Source organism: Taudactylus pleione, unplaced genomic scaffold, assembly GCF_031769625.1.
Source record: "Taudactylus pleione unplaced genomic scaffold, aTauple2 ptg000198l, whole genome shotgun sequence".
NCBI lineage: Eukaryota > Metazoa > Chordata > Amphibia > Anura > Myobatrachidae > Taudactylus > Taudactylus pleione.
In genome coordinates this window covers 18,980,785-19,006,592 of record NW_028284600.1, presented here as the reverse complement: position 1 = coordinate 19,006,592, position 25,808 = coordinate 18,980,785, and the positions used below count along the sequence as shown (strand labels likewise).

General features: G+C 42.7%; 1 protein-coding gene across 2 annotated transcripts in view; it reads left to right on the top strand.

Annotated features, from left to right (window-relative positions):
- Nucleotides 1–25,808, top strand: part of ADGRA1 (adhesion G protein-coupled receptor A1) — a 1,066,191-nt gene that overhangs the window by 341,563 nt on the left and 698,820 nt on the right. For both annotated transcript variants that reach the window (XM_088476934.1, XM_088476933.1), the window contains one exon: nucleotides 9,777–9,941. In XM_088476934.1, coding sequence (XP_088333060.1) covers nucleotides 9,777–9,941 — 165 coding nt within the window. The remainder of the gene's footprint in view (nucleotides 1–9,776; nucleotides 9,942–25,808) is intronic.

Here is a 25,808-nt window from a genome sequence, read left to right as displayed (position 1 = left end):
ACTATCTCCCACTTCATGATCCTTTCTGCTTTTCTTCAAGGTGTATGTGGCACCGACCAGATTGCCTATTGCTCATTCTGTGAACATCACCACATTGGCCCACATGCGTGTGCACTGCACCTAGACCTGGTGTAACTTTATGTAGAGATATTCATTTTTTGTTTAGGGAGGAGCAGGGAAAGGTGGGTTGAGTGTATTGATGTTTTATTTTTTTTTTAAATAAAACTCAGGGTTGCCTTGCGCCAATGTGATGACATATTTTTTTTTATCAGCACTTTATTTTAGTATATAGGTTTTAAAGTCTTTCAGACCGAGACTTTTTTTTTTGGACTTTATAGCATTCTAGCCAGTTGTATCCAGTGCAACAAGCTACAGTGATCAGTGCTGTAAGCAAGAATGGCAACAATAAGCAACTGCATAAATGTTATATTGTCATGATGAAAAGAAAGATACAGTAGGATGCAATCAGAATGATAAAACAAAGGACTTAGTAAATCATGCAGAAAGAAGGAAATTTGCAAACATATTTATTAATATTGTCTGCAGGTGGAAACCACCTTTAACCACTTAACTGGCAGCTCACATGGGATGTGACCACTGCCAGATATGCTTTCTTTGACACCATCACATCCCATGCGGTTGTGCTGTGCTGTTGCTTCCCCCGGCGTTTTAATAGAAAATTCACTCTGCACCTCACTGTAATGTTGAAGTACTAGTTATTAGCCCCCTTAAGTCCTGCTGCACTCTGCATGAGAGGGAGAGTGAAGTGCCACTGGAGGGGGGTAATCTATAGTCACTGGGGTGGTAATACTGTACCGCGAAAGGAATTATTGGCACTGGAGGGTGGGGATCTATTGGCATGGGGAGTTTATTGCCATGGGTGGAAGGGCAAGAGTGTTATTCTTCAACAGGGACCTACTTATGGACACAGGAGTAGATGTGTAATAGCACTGAGGCATCTATTAACACCTGGAGGTTTGGAGGTATTGCAACTAGGGGATCTATTGCCACAGGGGTGGTGGGATGTAATGTTACAATGGGGGCATGAGAGGGAGTGCTAGACAATTGTTTGTCATTTTTGAAAAATAAAAATCGTCAACACCACCTGATACATGGATAGATAATGTTTTTCTAAATTGTATTTCCTCATAAAACAATAAATATTCAGCTAGACAGTCTCAAGTGTATGAAATTGTAAATAAAACATACTTGCCTACTCTCCCAGAAGGTACAGGAGACTCACGATTTTTAGTGAAGTAGGCAGGATGGGGAGATTATACCAGAAATCATGGATCCGTATGGAGGGGCAGAGCTAAAATTACACAAGTCACATCATTTTAGCCCCACTCCTTCCCCACGGACTCCCTATTTACAACATTGTGCCGTGATGGGGCTGGGACTAATGACACAGAGAGTAAGCAACTATGATATAAAATCCACTATTACTCCCAGGATGAAGTCTCGTGCATACAGTACTGTATGTTTTAGTTTTCATCCGTGTTTCATGCACATGGTAAAAAAAAAACTGCTTGTTCCTTGTTTGGGATGTAACATTTTGGTGATGATCCTCTGCCAGTTTCTACAATACAGGTTTCAGATTAGAAACAAGAGGGAGGAAATTGAAATAAACTTTACTGTGACCAGTACATATAATAACATGGTGGAATAACAGGAAAAATGTTCAAGAGAGCAGTCTATAAGAAACAATAGACTGCACAGTGATACCTTATAATACGGCGCCACCCTCTATCCTTCTAGTATAACTTTCAAACAACAGTCGCTTGTAGTTGTTGCTATACTCCATCACCCCTTTTTAACAGCTGAGGCTTAGAGCTAAATATATTAAGCATCAGTCAGTTTCAAACTGATGGACATCACCTATTTGGATTAGTTTTTAAAAATACAGTATTTGTGAAGCATCAGCTTTGACTGTCATTTTAAAACAGTGTTGAGGCTATTTTTCATTAACCAGCACTAGGCTGAACCAGCCAGGGCTGTTCACACTGTAGACATGCAGCGTGGGTTGGCTTGCCATAATGTCAATCATCCCTAGACTGGACAACCCAAGCCTGGAATCCCTTGGTAAGTGGGAGCTCCCAAAATGGAGTCTCCCCTCCCTAAGGACAAAGCTCTTCTCTGTACCCACAAGGCTTTGAGTTCTGAGATAATTATAATTTAATATTAATAATATGTTCTATACAGGTGTACTAATGGTCCCAGCAAGGCTGCCAGGGCATGATGGCACTTGGAAAACCACAAGTGCCAGCTTTCATGGGCATCAAGGGCTCACTGGCACCTGTATAAAAAAATTATTCAAATAAATACTGGAGACACACACTCTAGAAAACAGTATTTTATTAAATAAACACTCCCCCACACCCTTTGTCTTTCCATTTGTTACTCAGTCCAATGGGACATGCCCTCTTCATTCCATATAGTCATCCAGGCTACTTGGCAACAAAAAAACCATTAGAGATTACATTACTTGTCCTTTGCAGGACCCTGCTGCTTATGAGATGAGACTCTACATCAGAATGCATAGGGTCGTGCTGATTGATCCAAACATGGCAGTTACCACTCTCTGACCAATCAGCATGGCACTACGCATCTCTATGAGAGTGTCTAAAAGTGACCTCTCAGTAGCGCCTGGATTTCTGGAGGGAGCAGTGTCGTCGGTTTGTTGATTTGCCAAAAGCCATGGACAAGAGACTTGTTCCAAGGATTTCTAAGTAATAGATTGGTGAATAAGAGTGTGGAGGGATGTTTATTTTGATATAAGAATATAATATTTGGTGAGTGTGTGTATGTGTCTGTTTTGTTTAATATTTTTTTTACAGGTGGACTAAAAGTTCTAGTGGGCCCTTGATACCCGGGACTGATACTTGTGGTTCTCCATTTATCATCATGTCCTGGCAGCCTTGATGGTATGAAGTCTACCTGTAAATAACAATATTATTATTAATATTAATTCAGAATTATCTCCGTACCCAAAGTCCGGGGTTATGGAGTAATTCTGGAGTTTCTTTACTTGTAATGTTAATAATATCAATGGTGAACCAATGTTCTAAAGTGTGGTTCTTCTGCGGTTTCCTTCCAATATAGGCTTTAGTGAATATATGTAGATTTCAAAACTGCTGGTAAACCATCGAAGAATGCAAAACCATTGTTTAGTAAATATACCATTAACCCATTTTTCTTAGTAACTTGTATTGTCTTTTCTAAGGTAGAGGCTTTGTATCGATCAATTTTGACATCTGTGCTGCACTTGTCTTAAATGTCAGTTTTAAGCTTATGGCTTTTCTCCCTGCAGGCAGTGCGTATCCAGCTGTGGTTGTTGTACATGGGCTTAATTTCTTCTTCAGCTGCTTTTGGTCATCTGTTGGCTTCTCTTTTTGAAATATTAGATCAGTCTTTCCAGGATGTAAATTTACACTTTCTTTGTATGAGATGCATACAGGTGGTTTACCTTCTTCTTTGCCTATTTGAACCCCTTACTTCTTTCATTTACTTCTTCCAGTTTTTGACGATGTGCTCTCATTCGTGGTGCCAGTGGCGGAACTCCCGGAGCCAATGGAGTTATTTGCCACTGGGCACCAGCCCTGAAGGGGGCACCCGGCTTCATTGTCACCCGGCTGTTCCGGGCACTGCTGAGGACCCGCACCTGTTACTCTGCTGAGGAAATGCATGGAGGAGAAGCGCCGCTGACCAGCGCTCCACCTCCATGACCTGCTGCTGCCGGAGTGCTTTATGGTCGCGGACGTCACGTAGCTTGTGACACCCGCGATCCGCCTGAGCACCCAAAGTGCACGCAGGGGGGGTTCTGAGTAAACAGAAACCCCCCCTCCATTGTCACGTGGAAATGTGAGTGGATTACACTGAAATGTATTACTTGTCATTGCTACATAATCCTAAAAATTGTCCAATAAATATTTCACCTTCGTTCTTCATTGACTGCATATCTTGAATAGTCATCTGTATAGGCAACCATGTATCTGTTGTCTCTTTTTGTGGGTAATTTCTAAGAACCACATGCCACAGTGAATGAGATTGAGTGTTCTTGATGCTCTACTTTTACTTATTTTGGTAATTGTTGCTCTTGCGACTTAGGCTTTAATGCAACAAATTCATTGCATAATTGCTGGACAAGCTGATAAGGTGAGATCCTTTGTCAGGTCCTAGATTTACAGTTCCTGGATCCTTTCTGGGTGTCTCTGCCACATTGTAATTGTCATGTTTGTGTGAGCTTAGTCTCACTTGTTCATTTGTTCTTTTATGGTGTTGAGACGATACAGGTGCTCATCTGCTTTGGCTATCACCTATGTTCCATTCAGGATAATATACTTGTCATCTTCGAATTTGATTATAAGGTCTTTATCCACAATGCGCCTTACAGACAAGAGACCATTTTCAAAGCTAGGAACATATGGCACATCCTTTATTGATACTGACAGACTGTTACCATTTGTATTGGAGCACATGAATAGATCATGTCCAATACCTGTAGTGGTGATACTAGTTCCATCTACAAGATAGATTCTATTTACAATGAAGGTAAATTGCTGTTAAGATGTTACTATCACTTGTCATGTGACTTACTGTCGAATCTATGCACCAGTAATGGGACAAATTACCTTCTGTTGCTTTAAAAGTTCCACTCCACCATTCGTGATTCCAACAGTGAGTGTGTTTCTGCTTCTGCTTTGGAAATATTCTCCTTTACTCTGCTTCCCATATTGAACCATCTTTCTTCAGGTGTCCACGATTCTTGCATCTAAAACATGCTTATGTTTCATTATTGGGTGATTTCTTATATGTGGCATTAAGGGCCATTCCAGTGTCCCTTTTCAGGTTGTCATGTACAATGGGTTGGGTATGAAATCCCGGCAGTTGAATAGCCACTGGGTAAAATGCCAACGCTGGAAGCCCGAACATACATAATCCTGACTGTGCAGGTAAGTCCCCTAACCCTACCCTTCTCACCCCTCTAAACCTCCCTTAGGGGTGCCTAACCCTAAGTCCCCCCGGGGGTGCCTAAACCTATCCCTGCTCCCCGCACCCTAAACCTCTCCTTTCTGGGGGGGGGTGCCTAACCCTAACCTCCCCCCCAGTGGCGCCTAACCCTAACTCCCCCTTCCCATAGCCTAACCTTAACCCTCCCCAGGGGTGCCTAACCCTAAGTCCCCCCAGGGGTGCCTAAACCTAACCCTCCCGCCTCCACGGCTAACCACTAAATGTCCCTGCTTGCCTTCATTTGGGAAACATGCCTGTCGGGATTCTGTCGTCGGGCTAAAGATAGGCACCTGGATTTAAATGCCTGACTTTAGTCCCATGTCGGGATTTAGACAGCGGGATATTGACTGTATCCCTGTATGAGTACACTGGTATTCATCTATAAGAATCAATTCCAAAAAGTTAAATATTATTTCAGTTTCAGACTGCACCAAAATATTTCAGATTCAGACTGCACCAAAATATAGCTACCAAGTGGTTACACTTATGTTCTCACCGATTGACTGGAATTGATCTACTGTCTCTAGAATTCCATGTATATCCTCCTGCATGTCCTTAATTTCCCATCTCATTTGCTATAGTTTACACAGCAGAAACAGCTTAAATATATAAAAATAGTGCAGCTTGTATAGTGCATCCAATATGCCCTTTGTACTACTCTCATTTGTTTTGTGAATTACAGTATGTGAGCTAGCTATTTATCTTCAGCTAATGTCATTATCTGCATGTTTATCTTATACTATTCTTAGTTATGAACCTATGGTCTGTCTGTAGTAGTAACCTCCCACAAGTTATGTCTAAATAGAGGGATTTTTAAATGAAATTTCTACAGAAAAAAGTTGAAATAATTCATAGTTGTGAATACTAATTTAAGGACTGAGCTGTCAGCTAGTTTCTGTTTCCATTTTTACTTCCTTTGAAATCCAGCATTGAGTTACTCACATATACTTTGCAGATTTATTTGCTTGTATATCTCTGTTGCGCTTGCCTGGGCCCATAACCTGCTGCAGAGTATGCCTCTGTTCAAATATCAAGCATGCAGGGAAGTTTGTGGAATAAACTGGCTGCTTAAAAGTCTGATGGAGCAAGGGAGGCATTCCACACGATGGGAGAAGTGGCATTTTGTGGCCCCATAAGTCCTGATGTAGTATGACCACACCCTCAAAATAATGGTCCCTTCCCGCTCTTCATACTGGGGCCTGAAATTCTAATGACGGCCCGTTCACACATTCTCAAACAAGCATAGCGGGTGAGCTGGCATAGCAGAAGCGTTTGGACCCCCTGACCTGCAAGCCTCATAGCCATCGCACCACAGCAACAGCTATAGTTCTGTTGCTGAGAAAATGGGTTTCATTTCAATGAGGTTTCCCTGTATTATAAAGATACATTTTTTATAGGATTCTGTTGTCCCCAAAACCAAGGAAAGTGATGGAAAGGAAGCAGGCTGAAATATGTCACATTATTGCACTTGAAATGTATTTATAATTGAGTAATTATGCTTATTATTACTCTCAATAATGCATCCTCGAGGGGGAGCTGTTGATGAATAACATAATATGCAAGCACAAATTAAGCATGCAGATGATTCTATTCTAATATGCCAGCTTCAGCTACAGAAAAATCCATTGACTTATTAACATTGAGGAAAAGAACTGGACATGCTCGGCTGATCAGCTGCTAAGCAGAATGGCATTAAAAAGCAGAAAACTCTTTCAGTTGGTGCCTGGGCACAATTATTTCTCCTTATATCTGACGTCTTACAATTGTTTTCCTGATGTTCATCTATTTTCTGCCTGACAGCATTTCAGAAGGGCTCCTATATTTAAGATTTGTTCGCCTGCCATTTTTAGATAAACAATTTGAAGATCAAATTATCTGGAAGTTCTTTTCTTTGTTAGAACAATCTGTATTTATAGCTCTCACTGATGTGTAACATGCTTTACAGATGCTATTCTGAATGATGAACCTGCCAATATATTGGATTTCTTGTGGCTAATCAATGGCCATGGCTGTTGTACCCTTGGAAAGTGAAAACAAAATAACAACATGTGGATTCCTTAAAGGGGACCTAAATATAATGAAAATGTAATTAATAAAAATAAATTAATTCAGATTATAGCATTGTATGTTAATATATGGAATAATGTGTACCCCATTGGCAGTAATAAATATATTAGAAGTCTACAAGGTACAACATAGCAGATTATGAACTTTTCATGGAATTCCAAGATGTTTTCTATTGTCCATGTGTATTCTCGGGATGTTACAGATGTGTTTACAATACCTGTCTTCAGTGTCGGAGTGAGTCATGAATGGCCCACTGGGGAATGCAGTGGTAGGGGACCATGAAGGAGGAGTGTGGCCAGCCACCATGGAGGTGTGGGCAATCACCACAGAGGCTTGGCCAACCATTAGAGAGAACATACTGTAGCCTGCAGAGAACATGGATATTACAGTGCATGGCTTAGGCTAATATACTATGCACTGCAGTGATTACACCATAGTCCAAAGAATGCAGCATAATGTAAGATATGTATAATATGGGATATGGTCAGAATCTCAACGACTGGGATTCCGGCTTTCGGAATGGCGACACTGGAATCCCAACACTTATCGAAATTCAGGTATCCTGACTGCCGGGATCCTGAAGGTAAGTACTGGTGCTAGAGGGAGGGTTAGGGGTTAGGCACTAGGGGGAGGGTTAGGTTTAAGCTGCAGGGGGGAGGCTAGGTTTAGGCTGTGGGGAGGGAGGGTTAGGTTTAGGCACTAAGGGGAGGATAGGTTTAGACTGCGGGGAGAGAGTTTTAAGGGTTATGTTAGGCTTACTTACCTCTAGGTGTCGGGATAGTAACCTGAACGGGATGTCAGTGTCGGTAATTCTGATCGCCAGGATCTCGAGCCGTATAATATATGTAACTTATGTATAATAATGCAAATTATGCAGTATACCATATTAATGCACTCAACATATAATAGTGGATCCTGTGCACAACAGCCAGTGTCTTATATGGAATAATAACTGCATTAGGTCTAGGAAAGGCCAAACGCATGCCATTGTAAAAACAAAAAGGTTCAATTATCTAATTCAGGTAATAAAGTATACTGTAGTGACTGCGCTCCCTATCTGTCAACCCCTGCTGCCTTTTCCCAAATAAAGGGTGGGGTGGGTTCCTCTCCCTTCTACAGATAGCAATCAGAAAGAAGTGGAAAAAATGGCACTGGAGTATGGAAAGATGGTGTTCATATAAAACAAATATGTTTATTTCACAATGTTAAAATATACACTGCTGCTTCTATAAACAGTATAGCACTAATGTTACAGCTGTATAGATAAAAGCAACATAGTAACATCCCTATGGATAACATACGTTATGACGTTTGTAGCATATTAGCAAAAAACTCCTGATGCAGTAGAAGTTAATTTTAAGGTGGTGTTCGCAATGGTTCAAATAAATCTTAAGGTTCTAAATACATACTGCTATGGACACACTTTAAATGGCTCTTATCTGGCCGACCGTCATACACTTGGATGTAGAAGTTCTCCTTGGGGATGGGAGTCCAGTAGTAAATAATATCCTGAGTAGGATTCAATGTATGTCCAAAGATAAAAGTCAATGTGCAACTTACAGTGGCGTCCCGCTGAAAACAGACTTACCGGTAAGCCTTCCACTAGAAGTCAGCATCTTGCAGTAAGATTCCCCAGCCTTCTTTGCCTTGCTACTCCTCTCCGGTAGGTATTCCCCAGGTATCCTGGTCCAGTCGGGCTTCGATGGCCTCCGTGCTTCGGCGGGTCCGCGGCGCTCTGAGTGCAGGTAATATAGTGTGTCCTACACAATGCACAGTCTCCAACAGTGGTAACCTCTAGCTTTAATAAAGGTCCTCCTTCTCTGAGTCTTTGCGCCTGTCTGGTAGTGGCCCAGTGGCTGGCGCTGGCACTGACGGATATTAGGCAAGTTGGACAGTATTGTATCTAAAAAATTGCACAGTTCAGGCACTAGTCCCTGTAATGCGTTTCACCATATGATCGGGCTTCTTCAGAGAGCAATTATGTAAGTTATTGCCACCGGTATTACTTAAGTGTTAGTTACTTTTTAATTTTTTTTAATGACACTCTTAGGAGCTCGATCCAATTAGTAAGTGTCGCTGCGAACAAAAGTGTCTGAGTCTGGGGTGAGATCTGGCCGTGAGGGGGGTGAATTGCCATGCCAGAATTTTTATGCTGTTCCAACAGCAATTCCCCCCATTCGCACCTGATTGTCAGTTCGAAATATGCTATATAATGTTTTTCTTTTCCGTTATTTTTTTATTATTGAAGCACAAAAAGTAAACAAATACAGAAAAAGATGGCAAGCTTAGCATGTGCAAACAAACAGAAAATATACATACAGTACTATTGTCAGTGTGCTATATTTTAAATGTTATTTTTACACAAGAAAACATTAGATCTGTTAACCCAACTGCTAATTTTGTTTGGCAGGAGGGCAAAACAAACCAAGCGCCCATGTTCATCCATGTTACTAGAGGATGTAATAGGGTGCTCAGGCAGTGGGGCCCATCTGGGATTTTCCCTGTATCCCTGTGGGCCAGTCCAAACCTGCCTATCCCACATATAGGGTCTTTGCTACCTACTTTGTTTCTAAGCTTTAGGTCCACTCTCAAACATTTTATTTTGTGGAATGTTAGTTTTGGAAATGTTGGAACCAAATGTGTTATCTATATTGTTTGTAACTAGTGTCTGACTGGATTTGGTCATGTTTTATTTACAGCGAACTCATTCTGTCCAGCGTTGACCTGGAGGCCTCTGGTGTTTGGGAATGTCAAGTGAACACTTCTTATGGAAGCATTTCTAAGCAGATCGAGATTGTTGTTCTGGAAACTGGAGCACCTTATTGTCCCATGGAAAGAATTATCAATAATAGAGGAGAATATAGGTGACTATTCAGTGTGTATTCCGTATGTATGATATAGAGGATGGTTTTATCTCTGCTTTGCCTTCTGCCCTGGCTTTATCTGCTATGATTTTCTATGGCCGATAGCTTTATTTAATTTTGTTTGCCATCAGGCATTATCTACTATCTATGGTTTTATCAACAATGATTTGCTACTGGGTGTTGTTTGTTTACTATGCTTTGCTGTTACTCTTGACTTTACTTGCTGTGCTTTGCTATAATCCATGGTGTTATGTACTATAATTTGCTCTGGGGCATGGTTTATTCACTATGTCTTACCATCAAATATGAATTTATTGACTATGCTGTACTATGTGGAAAGACTTTTTTTTTTTCTTTTTTTTTTGCTATGGACAATTACTTTTTATTTTCTATGCTTTACTATAGGCAATGACTTTACTTATGCTGGATACACATCTGGCCGACCTATCTAGCAAAACACTTAACTATCAGCCACCCAATGTGTGTGCGCTGACATCACAACTAGACGGGCATTTAGATTTCCCTGCCCACTTGAGATGTCAATCACCCGCGGTTCCTGCAGCAGGTGTACGGACGGTCATCGGGATTGCCTGTACGCACAGCCAGATGTGCCAATATATGCAAGATATATCGGCATTGGCTGTGCTGCAGAGCAGATGCAATATGTCTGTGAACGACAAAATTCACAGACATACTGTCTGCGCACATCTGCCGATACACTACCGATATATCGCCTGTTCAATGAAAGGGGCTATATATATATTTGTAAGTGTGTACCCAGCTTTACTATGATTTGCTACAGGTCATGGCTACATTACAACACTTTGTTTTGCTAAGGGGTATGACTTGAGTTGCTATGGAGTACAACTCTGTACTATTTGCCATGGAGCATTAATTTATTTAGTATACAGTATATTGCTGTTGGTGATAGCTGTAATTAATGTGCTTTGCTATGGGGAATAGCTGGAGCCACTATGCTTTGCTGTGAGGAATAGCTATATCTACTATTATATTACTGTGGAGAATAGCTTTATTTACTTTTCTATTCTGTGGGGAATATCTTTATTTACTATGCTTTTCTTTGGGAATAGCGTTATTTACTATGTTTCTCTGTGGGGAATTATTAACTATGCTTTTCTGTGGAGAATAGCTTTATTTTCTATGCTTTTCTGTGGGGAATAGCTTTATTTACTATGCTTTTCTGTGGAGAATAGCTTTATTTACTATGCTTTTCTGTGGAGAATAGCTTTATTTACTATACTTTTCTGTGGGGAATAGCTTTATTTACTATGCTTTTCTGTGGAGAATAGCTTTATTTAGTTTGCTTTTCTGTGGAGAATAGCTTTATTTACTATGCTTTTCTGTGGGAATAGCTTTATTTACTATGCTTTTCTGTGGGGAATAGCTTTTATTACTATGCTTTTCTGTGGGGAATAGCTTTATTTACTATGCTTTTCTGTGGGGAATAGCAGTATTTACTATGCTTTTCTGTGGGGAATTATTTACTATGCTTTTCTGTGGGGAATAGCTTTATTTGCTATGCTTTTCTGTGGGGAATAGCATTATTTGCTATGCTTTTCTGTGGGGAATAGCATTATTTACTATGCTTTTCTGTGGGGAATAGCTTTTATTACTATGCTTTTCTGTGGGGAATAGCTTTATTTACTATGCTTTTCTGTGGGGAATAGCAGTATTTACTATGCTTTTCTGTGGGGAATTATTTACTATGCTTTTCTGTGGGGAATAGCTTTATTTGCTATGCTTTTCTGTGGGGAATAGCATTATTTGCTATGCTTTTCTGTGGGGAATAGCATTATTTACTATGCTTTTCTGTGGGTAATTCTTAACTAAGTGTAAGGGGAGGGTAATTAAAAATTACCAAGGTGGCGCTACTACGAGATGTGAAGTCCAAAATTGTAGTGAGCAACTGTATATAAAAGAGGATAGTCAGTCCTCACAAAGGTATGGTACAAAGAAATAGAAAAACAGCACTCTATAGTAACAGTCATATACATGAATCAAATATAAAGTGCGCATTTTAATCTTACAAATTCATATGCACAAATTATATATAAATATAAAAAATAGAAATTAAATGAAATATATATATATATATATATATAATATATAGAGCACAATAGCACTGAAACCAACATAGAGTAATAACCTTTTGATAAAGCTGTGATTGTGCACAGCGAAACGCATCAAGGACTGATTCACTCTCCTCTACTCATAACCCAATGGGAGCGCACTTTCAATTTGTTCACTGGTGGCTCAGCATCACCTTTACTACCAGCAGACCGGACCTGTGTTACAAGGAATTGTGCTACAGGAGATCACCAACATAACAAAAGACCGGACCTGTGTTATAGGGGACTATCAGATTTGCAAAAGTTCTGCTAGCATTGCTAAAAGGACCCCATATCTTGGACACTGGATCTGGTAATTATTACTCTATGGTTGTTTCAGTCATTTACCTAGCACCAAGAGACTGTTCCTCCCATATCATTGAAGGCCCCTATTAACCATAACATCTGGAGTACATTTATTATGTGCATTGAGTGATCCTTTACTTTTATCAATATTGTGCTATCTATATATTTCATTTTATTTATAATTTTTATTTTTTACATATAATATGTATTTTAGTACTGTGATTTTGTGCATTTGAATTTATGAGATTAAAATTTGTAGTTTACGGGCTCTATTTACTACAATCCGCATATTGAATGCAGATTGTAGTGTGATATTACCGACTGAGGGCTTGATTCAGAGCCGGACGCTATTTGCGCTCGCTCGTTCAGAAAAAGGGGCCGGCTATTTAAATTGAGCGCTCCGCTTTGCGGTCTGTTGACGCCTCTATGTCTGAGCGAGCGAACGAAACATGCGCTCGCTATTTTGTAAAGACGCCCCCTGGCCGCTCGCATCCTACGTCATATCTGCTATTTATTTGATTAATCGAGTACATCGAAAGGCGTCTGAACTGCTCGCAGTGCTTGTGGTTGGATTTTCCTACCGCAATCATGCGAACAGTTCAGGCTAAGAAACAATCAAGTGACGTGGTCGATGACGCTGCTTTGTTAATTATGCACACCCTTAAAACGCCCGTTTTGACCGTTTGGCACGCCTGCATTCGGATCTCCACTCCCCGTTTTCAAGCACTTCCCCTGTTACCACCCACAAACGCCTCATCCTGTCACTCAAATTAGCAGGCACTCGCTATTTTGCAAGCGCTCGATTTCCGACCTCAATGACTGGTTGGCGCATGCGCACTACAACCCATATGCATGCGCAGTTGTGTGAACATCGCTCGGAGCGAACGAGCGGCCGCTTACGAGCGGCTCTGTATCAGGCCCTGAATTCGCATTGTGAGCTCAGCCAATTTCACAGGTATGTAGTAAACATCCCTTGCAGGGACAGAGCTTGCGATTAAGCTCTGTCCCTGTGAATCCCCTCCGCACACTTATCACAGTATGTTCGCAAAAAATACAGTGTCAAGTGCCCATGCATGCGCTGACCGGCCGCCATTAAGCCCCACCCCGCCATTAAGCCCCACCCCCATGATCGCGATCTCCCCCCTCCGTTAATTAAACTTACCTCCGGTGATCGGGACTCCAGTGATGTCCTCCGTGACTCCAGTCAGCTGAACTCCCATCCTGCACTGGGACCCGGTCAGCTGACCAGGTCCCAGTGCAGGATAGGAGACCAGCTGACCAGAAGGAGGACATCACCGGACACCGAAGCCCTGATCTCTGGTCCCTGGACTATGGTAAGTTTTTTTTTTAATATATATTTTTTTTGCAGTGTATCAGCTTGTGGTCTGTTTAGACCACACAGCTGATCACTGGGGCCGGCTTCGGGCTCTGCTCTGCATGTTAGAGCAGAGTAGCAGTCCGGTAACGTGGGAAGACCCTGGATAACGCCACCTCCAGGTGGCGTTATTATGACAGAGCTTTCCCCAGTATTTTTTCACAATTTATTTTAATAACTTCCACACAGATCGCATTTCCCATTACAATTATGGGAAATGCAATCAGATTATTAAAATCAGTGATAATAAGGGCTTGGAGTAGAATTTACAAATTCTAATCCAATTGCCCTTTAGTAACTTTAGGTGATACTAAAATAATGTGAAAAAGGTGTGAAAACACCCTTTTTTCACTTTATTTTAGTAAAAATAATGTTAATAAATAGAGCACTATATGTAATTCATGTATATGACTCTTACTATAGAGAGAAGAATTATTAACTATGCTTTTCTGTGGGGAATAGCTTTATTTACTATTCTGTTATTATGGGGAATTGCTTTATTTTCTATGCTTTTCTATTGGGAATTGTTTTATTTACAAAAATTTTCTATGAGGAATTGTTTTATTTACTGTACTTTTCTGTGGGGAATTTATAAAGTTTTTTTCTGTGGGGAATTGCTTTATCTACAGTACTATGCTTGTCTGTGGGGAATAGCTGTATTTACTAAGCCTCTGCTGTGTGGATTTGCTGCATTTACTATGCTTTTGCTGTGGGGAATAGCTTTATTTACTATGTCTGTGGGGAATAGCTTTATTTACTATGTTTTGCTGTGGCGAATAACGTTATTTATTATGTTTTGCTGTGCAGTATGACCTTATGCTTTGCTTCAGAGCATTGTTGTTTTTTAAATTGTGTTTTGCAATGGGCCCTGGCTCCAATTATGACTGTTCCTTATGGGGCAGTGCTTTATGTAATGTAGCATGTTTTGCGCATGGGCATGGCTTTATATTAGGGGTGTGCACCGGCCACTTTTCGTGTTTTGTGTTTTGGTTTTGGATCTGGATCTTACTTCGTGTTTTGGCTCTGGATTGGTTTTGCCAAAACCACCCTTCCGTGTTTTGGGTTCTGGGTTTTGTGTTTTGGATCTGTATTTTTTTTTAAAAAAAGCATAAAAACAGCTAAAATCACAGAATTTGTAGGTTTTTCTGCTCCTATGCTATTATTAACCTCAATAACCTTCATTTCCACTCATTTCCAGTCTATTCTGAACACCTCACACCTCACAATAGTGTTTTTATGTCCAAAAGGTTGCACCGAGGTAGCTGGATGACTATGCTAAGAGATACGAGTGGGCGGCACAAACACGTGGTCCATCTAGGAGTGACACTGCAGTGGCAGACAGGATGGCAGTTAGAAAAACTAGGCCCCAAACTGTACATAATGCAAAGAAAAAAAAGAGGTGCAAGATGGAATTGTCCTTGGGCCCTCCCACCCACCCTTATGTTGTATAAACAGGACATGCACACTTTAACAAACCAATCATTTCAGCGCCAGGGTCTGCCACACAACTGTGGCTGAAATGATTGGTTCGTTTGGGCCCCCACAAAACAAGCTGGCAATTAATCTGTCCCTGTACAAACTGGCTCTACGGAGGCAAGATGTCATCCTCATCCTCCTCATCCACCGATTCCTCACCCTCTTCAGTGTGTACATCCTCATCCTCACAAAGTATTAACTCGTCCCCACTTGAATCCACCACCACAGGTCCCTCTGTACCTTCTGGAGGCTGGTCTCCCTGGAAGAGCTGATAATTCATTTTGATGAACATCATCTTCTCCACATTCTGTGGAAGCAACCTCCTACGCCTTTCGCTGACAAGGTTCCCGGCTGCACTAAACACTCTTTCGGAGTACACACTGGAGGGGGGGCAACTCAGGTAAAATAGAGCCAGCTTGTACAGGGGCCTCCAAATTGCCTCTTTTTCCTGCCAGTACAGGTATGGACTGTCTGACATGCCTACTTGGATGCTGTCACCGATGTAATCCTCCACCATTCTGTCAATGGTGACAGTATCATATGCAGTGACAGTAGACATGTCAGAAATTGTTGCCAGGTCCTTCAGTCCGGACCAGATGTCCAAACTTGGTCCTGCCTGCCCTGCATCACCGCCAGCGGGTTGCTTAGGATACCTAAGTTTTTTCCTGGCAGCCCCAGTTGCGGGAGAAAATGAAGAAGGAGCCGTTGACGTGTCACGTTCCGCTTCAGCTGACAGTGTGTTCACCAGCAGGTCTTTGCACCTCTGCAGGCTTGTGTCGGCCGGAAAGAGAGACACCACATAGGCTTTAAACCTAGGATCAAGCACGGTGGCCAAAATGTAGTGGTCTGATTTCAACAGATTGACCACCCTGGAATCCTGGCAAAGCGAATGAAGGGCTTCATCCACAAGTCCCACATGCCGAGCGGAATCGCTCCGTCTTAGCTCCTCCTTCACTTTCTCCAGCTGCTTCTGCAAAAGCCTGATGAGGGGAATGACCTGACTCAAGCTGGCTGTGTCTGAACTGACTTCACGTGTGGCAAGTTCGAAGGGCTGGAGAACCTTGCACAACACGGAAATCATTCTCCACTGCGCTTGAGTCAGGTGCATACCCCCTCCTTTGCCTATGTCATAGGTGGATGTATAGGCTTGTATGGCCTTTTGCTGCTCCTCCATCCTCTGAAGCATATAGAGGGTTGAGTTCCACCGCGTCACAACCTCTTGCTTCAGGTGATGGCGGGGCAGGTTCAAGAGTGTTTGCTGGTGCTCCAGTCTTCGGCACGCAGTCGCTGAATGGCGAAAGTGGCCAGAAATTTTTCGGGCCACCCAAAGCGTCTCCTGCACGCCCCTGTCGCTTTTCAGAAAATTCTGCACCACCAAGTTTATTGTGTGAGCAAAACATGGGACGTGCTGGAATTTGCCCAGATGTAATGCCCGCACAATATTGGTGGCGTTGTCAGATATCACAAATCCCCAGGAGAGTCTAAGTGGGGTAAGCCACTGGGCGATGATTTCCCTCAGTTTCTCTAAGAGGTTGTCGGCGGTGTGCCTCTTACTGAAACCGGTGATACACAGCGTAGCCTGCCTTGTAACGAGCTGGCGTTTCTGAGATGCTGCTACTGGTGACGCTGCTGCTGTTGCTGCGTAAGGTGATACATCTACCCAGTGGGCTGTCACAGTCATATAGTCCTTAGTCTGCCCTGTTCCACTTGTCCACATGTCCGTGGTTAAGTGGACATTGTGTACAACGGCATTTTTCAGGACACTGAGGACACTTTTTCTGACGTTTCTGTACAGTCTCGGTATCGCCTGCCTAGTGAAGTGGAATCTAGACGGGATTTGGAACCGGGGACACACTACCTCCATCAATTGTCTAAATCCCACTGCACTAATGGCGGATACCGGACGCACGTCTAACACCAACATAGCAGTCAAGGCCTCAGTTATACGTTTTGCTTCAGGATGACTGCTGTCGTACTTCATCCTCCTCGCTAAGGACTGTTGGAGGGTCAATTGTTTAGTAAAAGTAGTGGTGTTCCTACTTCCTCTCTGGGATGATGAATGACTCCCAGCAGCAGCAACAGCAGCAGCGGCAGCAGTAGGCGTAGCAATGCAGGATCCTCCGGAGGAATCCCGGATAGGAGAGTCAGTCATGCCAGTGACATGGCCTGCAGGACTACTTCCGATCCTGACTAAGGAGGAAATTGACGAGGAGGGAGTTGACGGTGTGGTTTGCAGGCGCTTGGATACAACAGGACAACGGGATTTAGGTGTCCCTGGACTGCTTACGGTCTTAGCCAAAGTTTCTGAACTTGACAGTAACTTTTTATGAACGCGCTGCAGGTGCCGTATAAGGGAGGATGTTCCTAGGTGGTTGACGTCCCTACCCCTACTTATTTCACCTTTACATATGGTACATATGGCAAGACAGTTGTTGTCCGGATTTGGATAGAAATATTGCCAGACCAAAGAGGTGGAATGTTTGGTCTTCTGCCCAGGCATGACCGTGATGGGCTTTTTCATCCCACGGACAACAACTGTCTCCCCCGGAGCCTGATTTAAACAAACCACATCACCATCAGAATCCTCCTCGCCAACTTCCTCCTCAGCGCCAGCTACACCAGTATCCTCATCCTGTTGTACTTCAACAGTGACATCTTCAATTTGCATATCAGCAAGTGGACTGTGGGTGCTCCTTTCAGCACTTGCAGGGGGCGTGCAAATGGTGGAAAGAGCCACCTCTTCCCGTCCAGTGCTGGGAAGGTCAGGCATCGCAACCACCACCACACTTGGACTCTCCTTGGGGATTTGTGATATCTTCTTAGAAAGCACAGTTCTTGGCTGTGTTTTTGCCAGCTTAACTCTTTTGATTTTTTTAGTGGGAGGAGGGCTTCCATCGTCATGTGAAGCTGAACCACTAGTCATGAACATACTAGGGATCGACCTTAGCCATTCCTTGCCACTCCGTGTCGTAAATGGCATATTGGCAAGTTTACGTTTCTCTTCAGCTGATTTAAATGTCTTTTTCAAGGTCATTTTCCTGAACTTTGCCATTTGGGATTGTATGTGCCCTCTACTATGACATTGGGCATCGGCCTTGGCAGACGACGTTGATGGCATGTTATCGTCTATGTCATGACTAGTGGCAGCAGCTTCAGCACTAGGAGGAAGTGGTTCTTGATCTTTCTCTATTTTATTTTTATCGGAGAAAGTTTGGTCCTCCATTTATGTTATATCGATTTGATATATACGTGCGGCTAAACACAGAAAATAATTTTTTTTTTGGTTTGGACTGGAGTGTACTTTCGGGGGTTACAGCACCCTTAACGGTCAAGCCAGCTGGCCCTTTACTTATGACACAGGCGCACGCTTGGCACTACTTTGTTGATGCACGTGCGGCTACTGCGCACACAATTCACAAACACAGAAAATAATTTTTTTTTGGTTTGGATTGGAGTGTACTTTCGGGGGTTACAGCACCCTTTAACGGTCAAGCCAGCCGGCCCTTTACTTATGACACAGGCGCACGCTTGGCACTACTTTGTTGATGCATGTGCGGCTACTGCGCACACAATTCACAAACACAGAAAATAATTTTTTTTTTGGTTTGGACTGGAGTGTACTTTGGGGGTTACAGCACCCTTTAACGGTCAAGCCAGCCGGCCCTTTACTTATGACACAGGCGCACGCTTGGCACTACTTTGTTGATGCACGTGCGGCTACTGCGCACACAATTCACAAACACAGAAAATTATTTTTTTTTGGTTTGGACTGGAGTGTACTTTCGGGGGTTACAGCACCCTTTAACGGTCAAGCCAGCCGGCCCTTTACTTATGACACAGGCGCACGCTTGGCACTACTTTGTTGATGCACGTGCGGCTACTGCGCACACAATTCACAAACACAGAAAATAATTTTTTTTTTGGTTTGGACTGGAGTGTACTTTCGGGGGTTACAGCACCCTTAACGGTCATGACAGCCGGCCCTTTACTTATGACACAGGCGCACGCTTGGCACTACTTTGTTGATGCACGTGCGGCTACTGCGCACACAATTCACAAACACAGAAAATAATTATTTTTTTGGTTTGGACTGGAGTGTACTTTCGGGGGTTACAGCACCCTTAACGGTCAAGCCAGCCGGCCCTTTACTTATGACACAGGTGCACGCTTGGCATTACTTTGTTGATGCACGTGCGGCTACTGCGCACACAATTCACAAACACAGAAAATAATTTTTTTTTGGTTTGGATTGGAGTGTACTTTCGGGGGTTACAGCACCCTTTAACGGTCAAGCCAGCCGGCCCTTTACTTATGACACAGGCGCACGCTTGGCACTACTTTGTTGATGCACGTGCGGCTACTGCGCACACAATTCACAAACACAGAAAATAATTTTTTTTTTGGTTTGGACTGGAGTGTACTTTGGGGGTTACAGCACCCTTTAACGGTCAAGCCAGCTGGCCCTTTACTTATGACACAGGCGCACGCTTGGCACTACTTTGATGATGCACGTGCGGCTACTGCGCACACAATTCACAAACACAGAAAATAATTTTTTTTTGGTTTGGACTGGAGTATACTTTCGTTGGTTACAGCACCCTTTAACGGTCAAGCCAGCCGGCCCTTTACTTATGACACAGGCGCACGCTTGGCACTACTTTGTTGATGCACGTGCGGCTACTGCGCACACAATTCACAAACACAGAAAATAATTTTTTTTTTGGTTTGGACTGGAGTGTACTTTGGGGGTTACAGCACCCTTTAACGGTCAAGCCAGCCGGCCCTTTACTTATGACACAGGCGCACGCTTGGCACTACTTTGTTGATGCACGTGCGGCTACTGCGCACACAATTCACAAACACAGAAAATTATTTTTTTTTTGGTTTGGACTGGAGTGTACTTTCGGGGGTTACAGCACCCTTAACGGTCAAGCCAGCTGGCCCTTTACTTATGACACAGGCGCACGCTTGGCACTACTTTGTTGATGCACGTGCGGCTACTGCGCACACAATTCACAAACACAGAAAATTATTTTTTTTTGGTTTGGACTGGAGTGTACTTTCGGGGGTTACAGCACCCTTTAACGGTCATGCCAGCCGGCCCTTTACTTATGACACAGGCGCACGCTTGGCACTACTTTGTTGATGCACGTGCGGCTACTGCGCACACAATTCACAAACACAGAAAATAATTTTTTTTTTGGTTTGGACTGGAGTGTACTTTCGGGGGTTACAGCTCCCTTAACGGTCATGACAGCCGGACTTTACTTATGACACAGGCGCACGCTTGGCACTACTTTGATGATGCACGTGCGGCTACTGCGCACACAATTCACAAACACAGAAAATAATTTTTTTTTGGTTTGGACTGGAGTGTACTTTCGTTGGTTACAGCACCCTTTAACGGTCAAGCCAGCCGGCCCTTTACTTATGACACAGGCGCACGCTTGGCACTACTTTGTTGATGCACGTGCGGCTACTGCGCACACAATTCACAAACACAGAAAATAATTTTTTTTTGGTTTGGACTGGAGTGTACTTTCGGGGGTTACAGCACCCTTTAACGGTCAAGCCAGCCGGCCCTTTACTTATGACACAGGCGCACGCTTGGCACTACTTTGTTGATGCACGTGCGGCTACTGCGCACACAATTCACAAACACAGAAAATAATTTTTTTTTTGGTTTGGACTGGAGTGTACTTTGGGGGTTACAGCACCCTTTAACGGTCAAGCCAGCCGGCCCTTTACTTATGACACAGGCGCACGCTTGGCACTACTTTGTTGATGCACGTGTGGCTACTGCGCACACAATTCACAAACACAGAAAATAATTTTTTTTTTGGTTTGGACTGGAGTGTACTTTCGGGGGTTACAGCACCCTTAACGGTCAAGCCAGCTGGCCCTTTACTTATGACACAGGCGCACGCTTGGCACTACTTTGTTGATGCACGTGCGGCTACTGCGCACACAATTCACAAACACAGAAAATAATTATTTTTTTGGTTTGGACTGGAGTGTACTTTCGGGGGTTACAGCACCCTTAACGGTCAAGCCAGCCGGCCCTTTACTTATGACACAGGCGCACGCTTGGCACTACTTTGTTGATGCACGTGCGGCTACTGCGCACACAATTCACAAACACAGAAAATAAATTTTTTTTTTGGTCTGGACTGGAGTGTACTTTCGGGGGTTACAGCACCCTTTAACGGTCAAGCCAGCCGGCCCTTTACTTATGACACAGGCGCACGCTTGGCACTACTATATTGATGCACGTGCGGCTACTGCGCACACAATTCACAAACACATAAAATATATTATTTTTTTATCACTTGGGGGGAGCACCCCTGATGGACAGAGCACCCCCTGGACAACACTACAGCACCCCTTTAGGACTGGGACACTGCACAGGACTTTGGAGTGGACACAGCCCCTATGGAGAACTGACTGCACAACACAGTCCAGCCAGCCCCTTTGGACTTTGAAGTAGTGGACACAGCCCCTATTAACAACAGCAGCACAGCACAACACAGCCAGCCCCTATGGACTTTGAAGTAGTGGACAACAGCAGCACTACACTACACTACACTACACAGCCCTAACTCCCACCCTCCCTCTTCACTGTCCACAGCCGAGTGAGAAAATGGCGCCGACGCGGGTACCTTATATAGGATCCAAAACCTGCGAGACTCGGAAGGCGGGATGATGACGTTTTGCCTCGATTTCAGATCCAAGTCAGGCGGGAAAAGTCGAGCCTGATTCGGATCGGACTCGGATCGCGGGGGCTCGGGGGGGTTCGGATTTCAGAAATCCGAACCCGCTCACCCCTACTTTGAAGTAGTGGACACAGCCCCTATGGACAACAGCAGCACAGCGCAGCACAGCACAGCACAGCACAGCACAACACTACACTGCACTACACTACATTACACTACACAGCCCAGCCAGCCCTAACTCCCACCCTCCCTCTTCACTGTCCACAGCCGAGTGAGAAAATGGCGCCGACGCGGATACCTTATATAGGATCCAAAACCCACGAGACCCGGAAGGCGGGATGATGACGTTTTGCCTCGATTTCAGATCCGAGTCAGGCGGGAAAAGTCGAGCCTGACTCGGATCGGCCTATGATCGGGGGGGCTCGGGGGGGTTTTAATTTTCAGAAATCCGATCCCGCTCACCCCTACTTTATATATACTATGCTTTCATATAGAGGGACAACTTTATATATCATGCTTAAAGGGGCAGTGCTTTATGTACTTTAGCAAGCTTTGCATAGAGGAATAGCTTTTTATACTATGCTTCGATATGTAGGGACAATTTTATATATTGTGCTTTATGTGGCAGTGCTTTATGTACTGTAGCAAGCTTTCAGTAGGGGCATCACGCTATATACTATGCTTTCATATGGAGAGACAATTTAATAATATATTGTGCTTTATGGGGCAGTGCTTTATGTACTGTACAAGTTATTACATTTCATTATGTGATGTTATCCCAATCCATCCAGTGGAAATGCCCAGAACAGGCTCCCTGGCTCCCTGTTTTTCAAAGTTCTGTCCGGCGCTTTATGTACTATAGCAAGCTTTGCATAGAGGAATAGCTTTTTATACTATGATTCAATATGTAGGGACAATTTTATATATTGTGCTTTATGTTTCAGTGCTTTATGTACTGTAGCAAGCTTTCAGTAGGGGCATCACTCTATATACTATGCTTTCATATGGAGAGACAACTTAATAATATATTGTGCTTTATGTACTGTAGCAAGCTTTGCATAGAGGAATAGCTTTTTATACTATGCTTCCATATGTAGGAACAATTTTATATATTGTGCTTTATGGGGCAGTACTTTATGTACTGATGTAGGTTTTGTGTAGGGCATCACTTTATATACTATGTTTTCATATGGAGAGACCACTTTATTATATATTGTGCTTTATAGGGTAGTGCTGTACTTACTAATAGCTGAAGTACCTAGCATTGTCCGGGTTTAAATCTTCAAGTTATTACATTTCATTATGTGATGTTGTCCAAATCCATCCAGTGGAAATGCCCAGAACAGGCTCCCTGGGTCAAAGTTCTGTCCGGCGCTTTATGTACTATAGCAAGCTTTGCATAGAGGAATAGCTTTATAAACTATGCTTCCATATGTAGGGACAATTTTATATATTGTGCTTTATGTGGCAGTGCTTTATGTACTGTAGCAAGTTTTCTGTAAGGGCATCACTCTATATACTATGCTTTCATATGGAGAGACAACTTAATAACATATTGTGCTTTATGGGGCAGTGCTTTATGTACTGTAGCAAGCTTTGCATAGAGGAATAGATTTTTATACTATGCTTCCATATGTAGGGACAATTTTATATATTGTGCTTTATGTACTGTAGCAAGCTTTGCGTAGCAGAATAGCTTTTTACACTTTGCTTCCATATGTAGGGATTTTTTTATATATTGTGCCTTATGGGGCAGTGCTTTATGTACTGTAGCAAGCTTTGGTTAGAGGAATAGATTTTTATACTATGCTTCCATATGTAGGGACAATTTTATATATTGTGCTTTATATACTGTATATAGGGATAAGAGAAAGAAAACTCTTTGTTGGGGGCACTCAAGATATAGGTGAAAGATTAAGATTTAACTTTTAATAGTTATAATTCTAAAATATAAGGTTGACATACAACAGACATATAATATATATAGATACTGACAAAAATTTACCAGTAAAGGAAACTATGAGAGATATATACTCATAGAGTTAGCTATTCTGGATGATGGCGAATATTCATAAATAATGGTCAATCTGTTCATAATAGTACTTCAGATGTACGTTAATGAATGTATTAAAATACAACTATAAATCAGTATAGGTTAGAAAAAAACCTCCAGAACAATGACTGGCACAATAGTATAGAAAAATACAAGCTTAAAATGCCTTTCCTGCTCAGAGGATCCCTCAGTGCATTCACTTAGAACAATATAGTTTATATAAATACGTCATATCCTGGTGCCTGTTGGGAAAGACATCAGGTAGAGTAGCACATATTGATATTCCAAAATAAGTAAACAGGTAGTGACATATTGAAAAATATAGGTCCCACTTCATAGGATAAAGGGGTAACAGCAAATTGTCACCTATGGAATATGAATGGGTTAGATATTACAATGTCAAAATTTGATTACAAGCAGTAATAACTGAAAGCGAAAATCGGTAGTAGTACCGTATCAAAAAGTATCGTGAATTATAAAGGAGAGGTGCCCAGAACCTGGCTCCCCCACTTCTGCTGTCACCATGTCTTGTGTCAAACAGAGGACATGGGATGAGAGAGTGGGGTTGGCAGCTGGTAGGAAGGAAGGGGTATGAGCACTTCTGCTGTCAGTGTGCGCAAACCCTGGCTATCCTGATATCAAAGACATTGCAGGACAGGCGGGGCCGGTCGGCTGATGAGAGAGTGCGAAAGAGATACAAGATACAGTATATGAGATAATACACTGCAGTTAAATCACAAAACATAAAGATTTGGATTAATATTCAAACCGATAATTGATTCCTGATATATATCAGTTTGACAATACAAAAATTAAGACTTGTTGTGGATAGAATATATATCTGCTAAGCGCATATTAGGCATATACTGGAACATATGCTGGAAAGTGGTATACCAGAGTGAATAGTCTCACTGTCCCCAGCATTATGCAAGCACCAGAAGGGCTGAGTGTATCAATGTCTCTGCTCACTGTAATATCTGACTGAGGTCTTATTCCTAATGATGAGGGGACTATATGATACAAAAGTACTGAGCGGTTATAATGTGATCACCGCACAGCTCCGTAGAATGTCTGTATGTGCGGGAATCCAAATGACTCGTGCAGTAGCACGGCGTGCAGATCAAGGCGGCTTGTATGGAGGTGTGGCCGTGGAGGACGGGCAGTCACTACTGCCGTCCTGTGATCGGGCGGCGGTGAGGTGCAAGGGAACTCCCGTATGCGCGTCAGACGGGAGGGTGCCCTGCCTTCCGGATCACGTGACCGTGGTGATGACATACGTTTCGCCTGCTGAGAGGCTTGTTCACATCCATATATTGTGCTCTATGGGGCAGTGCTTTATGTACTGTAGCAAGCTTTAGGTAGAGGAATAGCTTTTTATACTATGCTTCCATATGTAGGGACTATTTTATATATTGTGCTGTATATACTGTAGCAAGCGTTGCGTAGCAGAATAGCTTTTTACACTATGCTTCCATATGTAGGGACAAATTTATATATTGTGCTTTTTATACTGTAGCAAGCTTTGCGTAGAGGAATAGTTTTTTAACTCTGTTTCCATATGTAGGGACAATGTTATATATTGTGCTTTATGGGGCAGTACTTTATGTACTGTTGTAGGTTTTGTGTAGGGGCATCACTTTGTATACTATGCTTTCATATGGAGAGACAACTTTATTATATATTGTGCTTTATAGGGTAGTGCTGTATTTACTAATAGCTGAAGTACCTAGCGTTGTCCGGGTTTAAATCTTCAAGTTATTACATTTCATTATGTGATGTTGTCCAAATCCATCCAACGGAAATGCCCAAAACAGG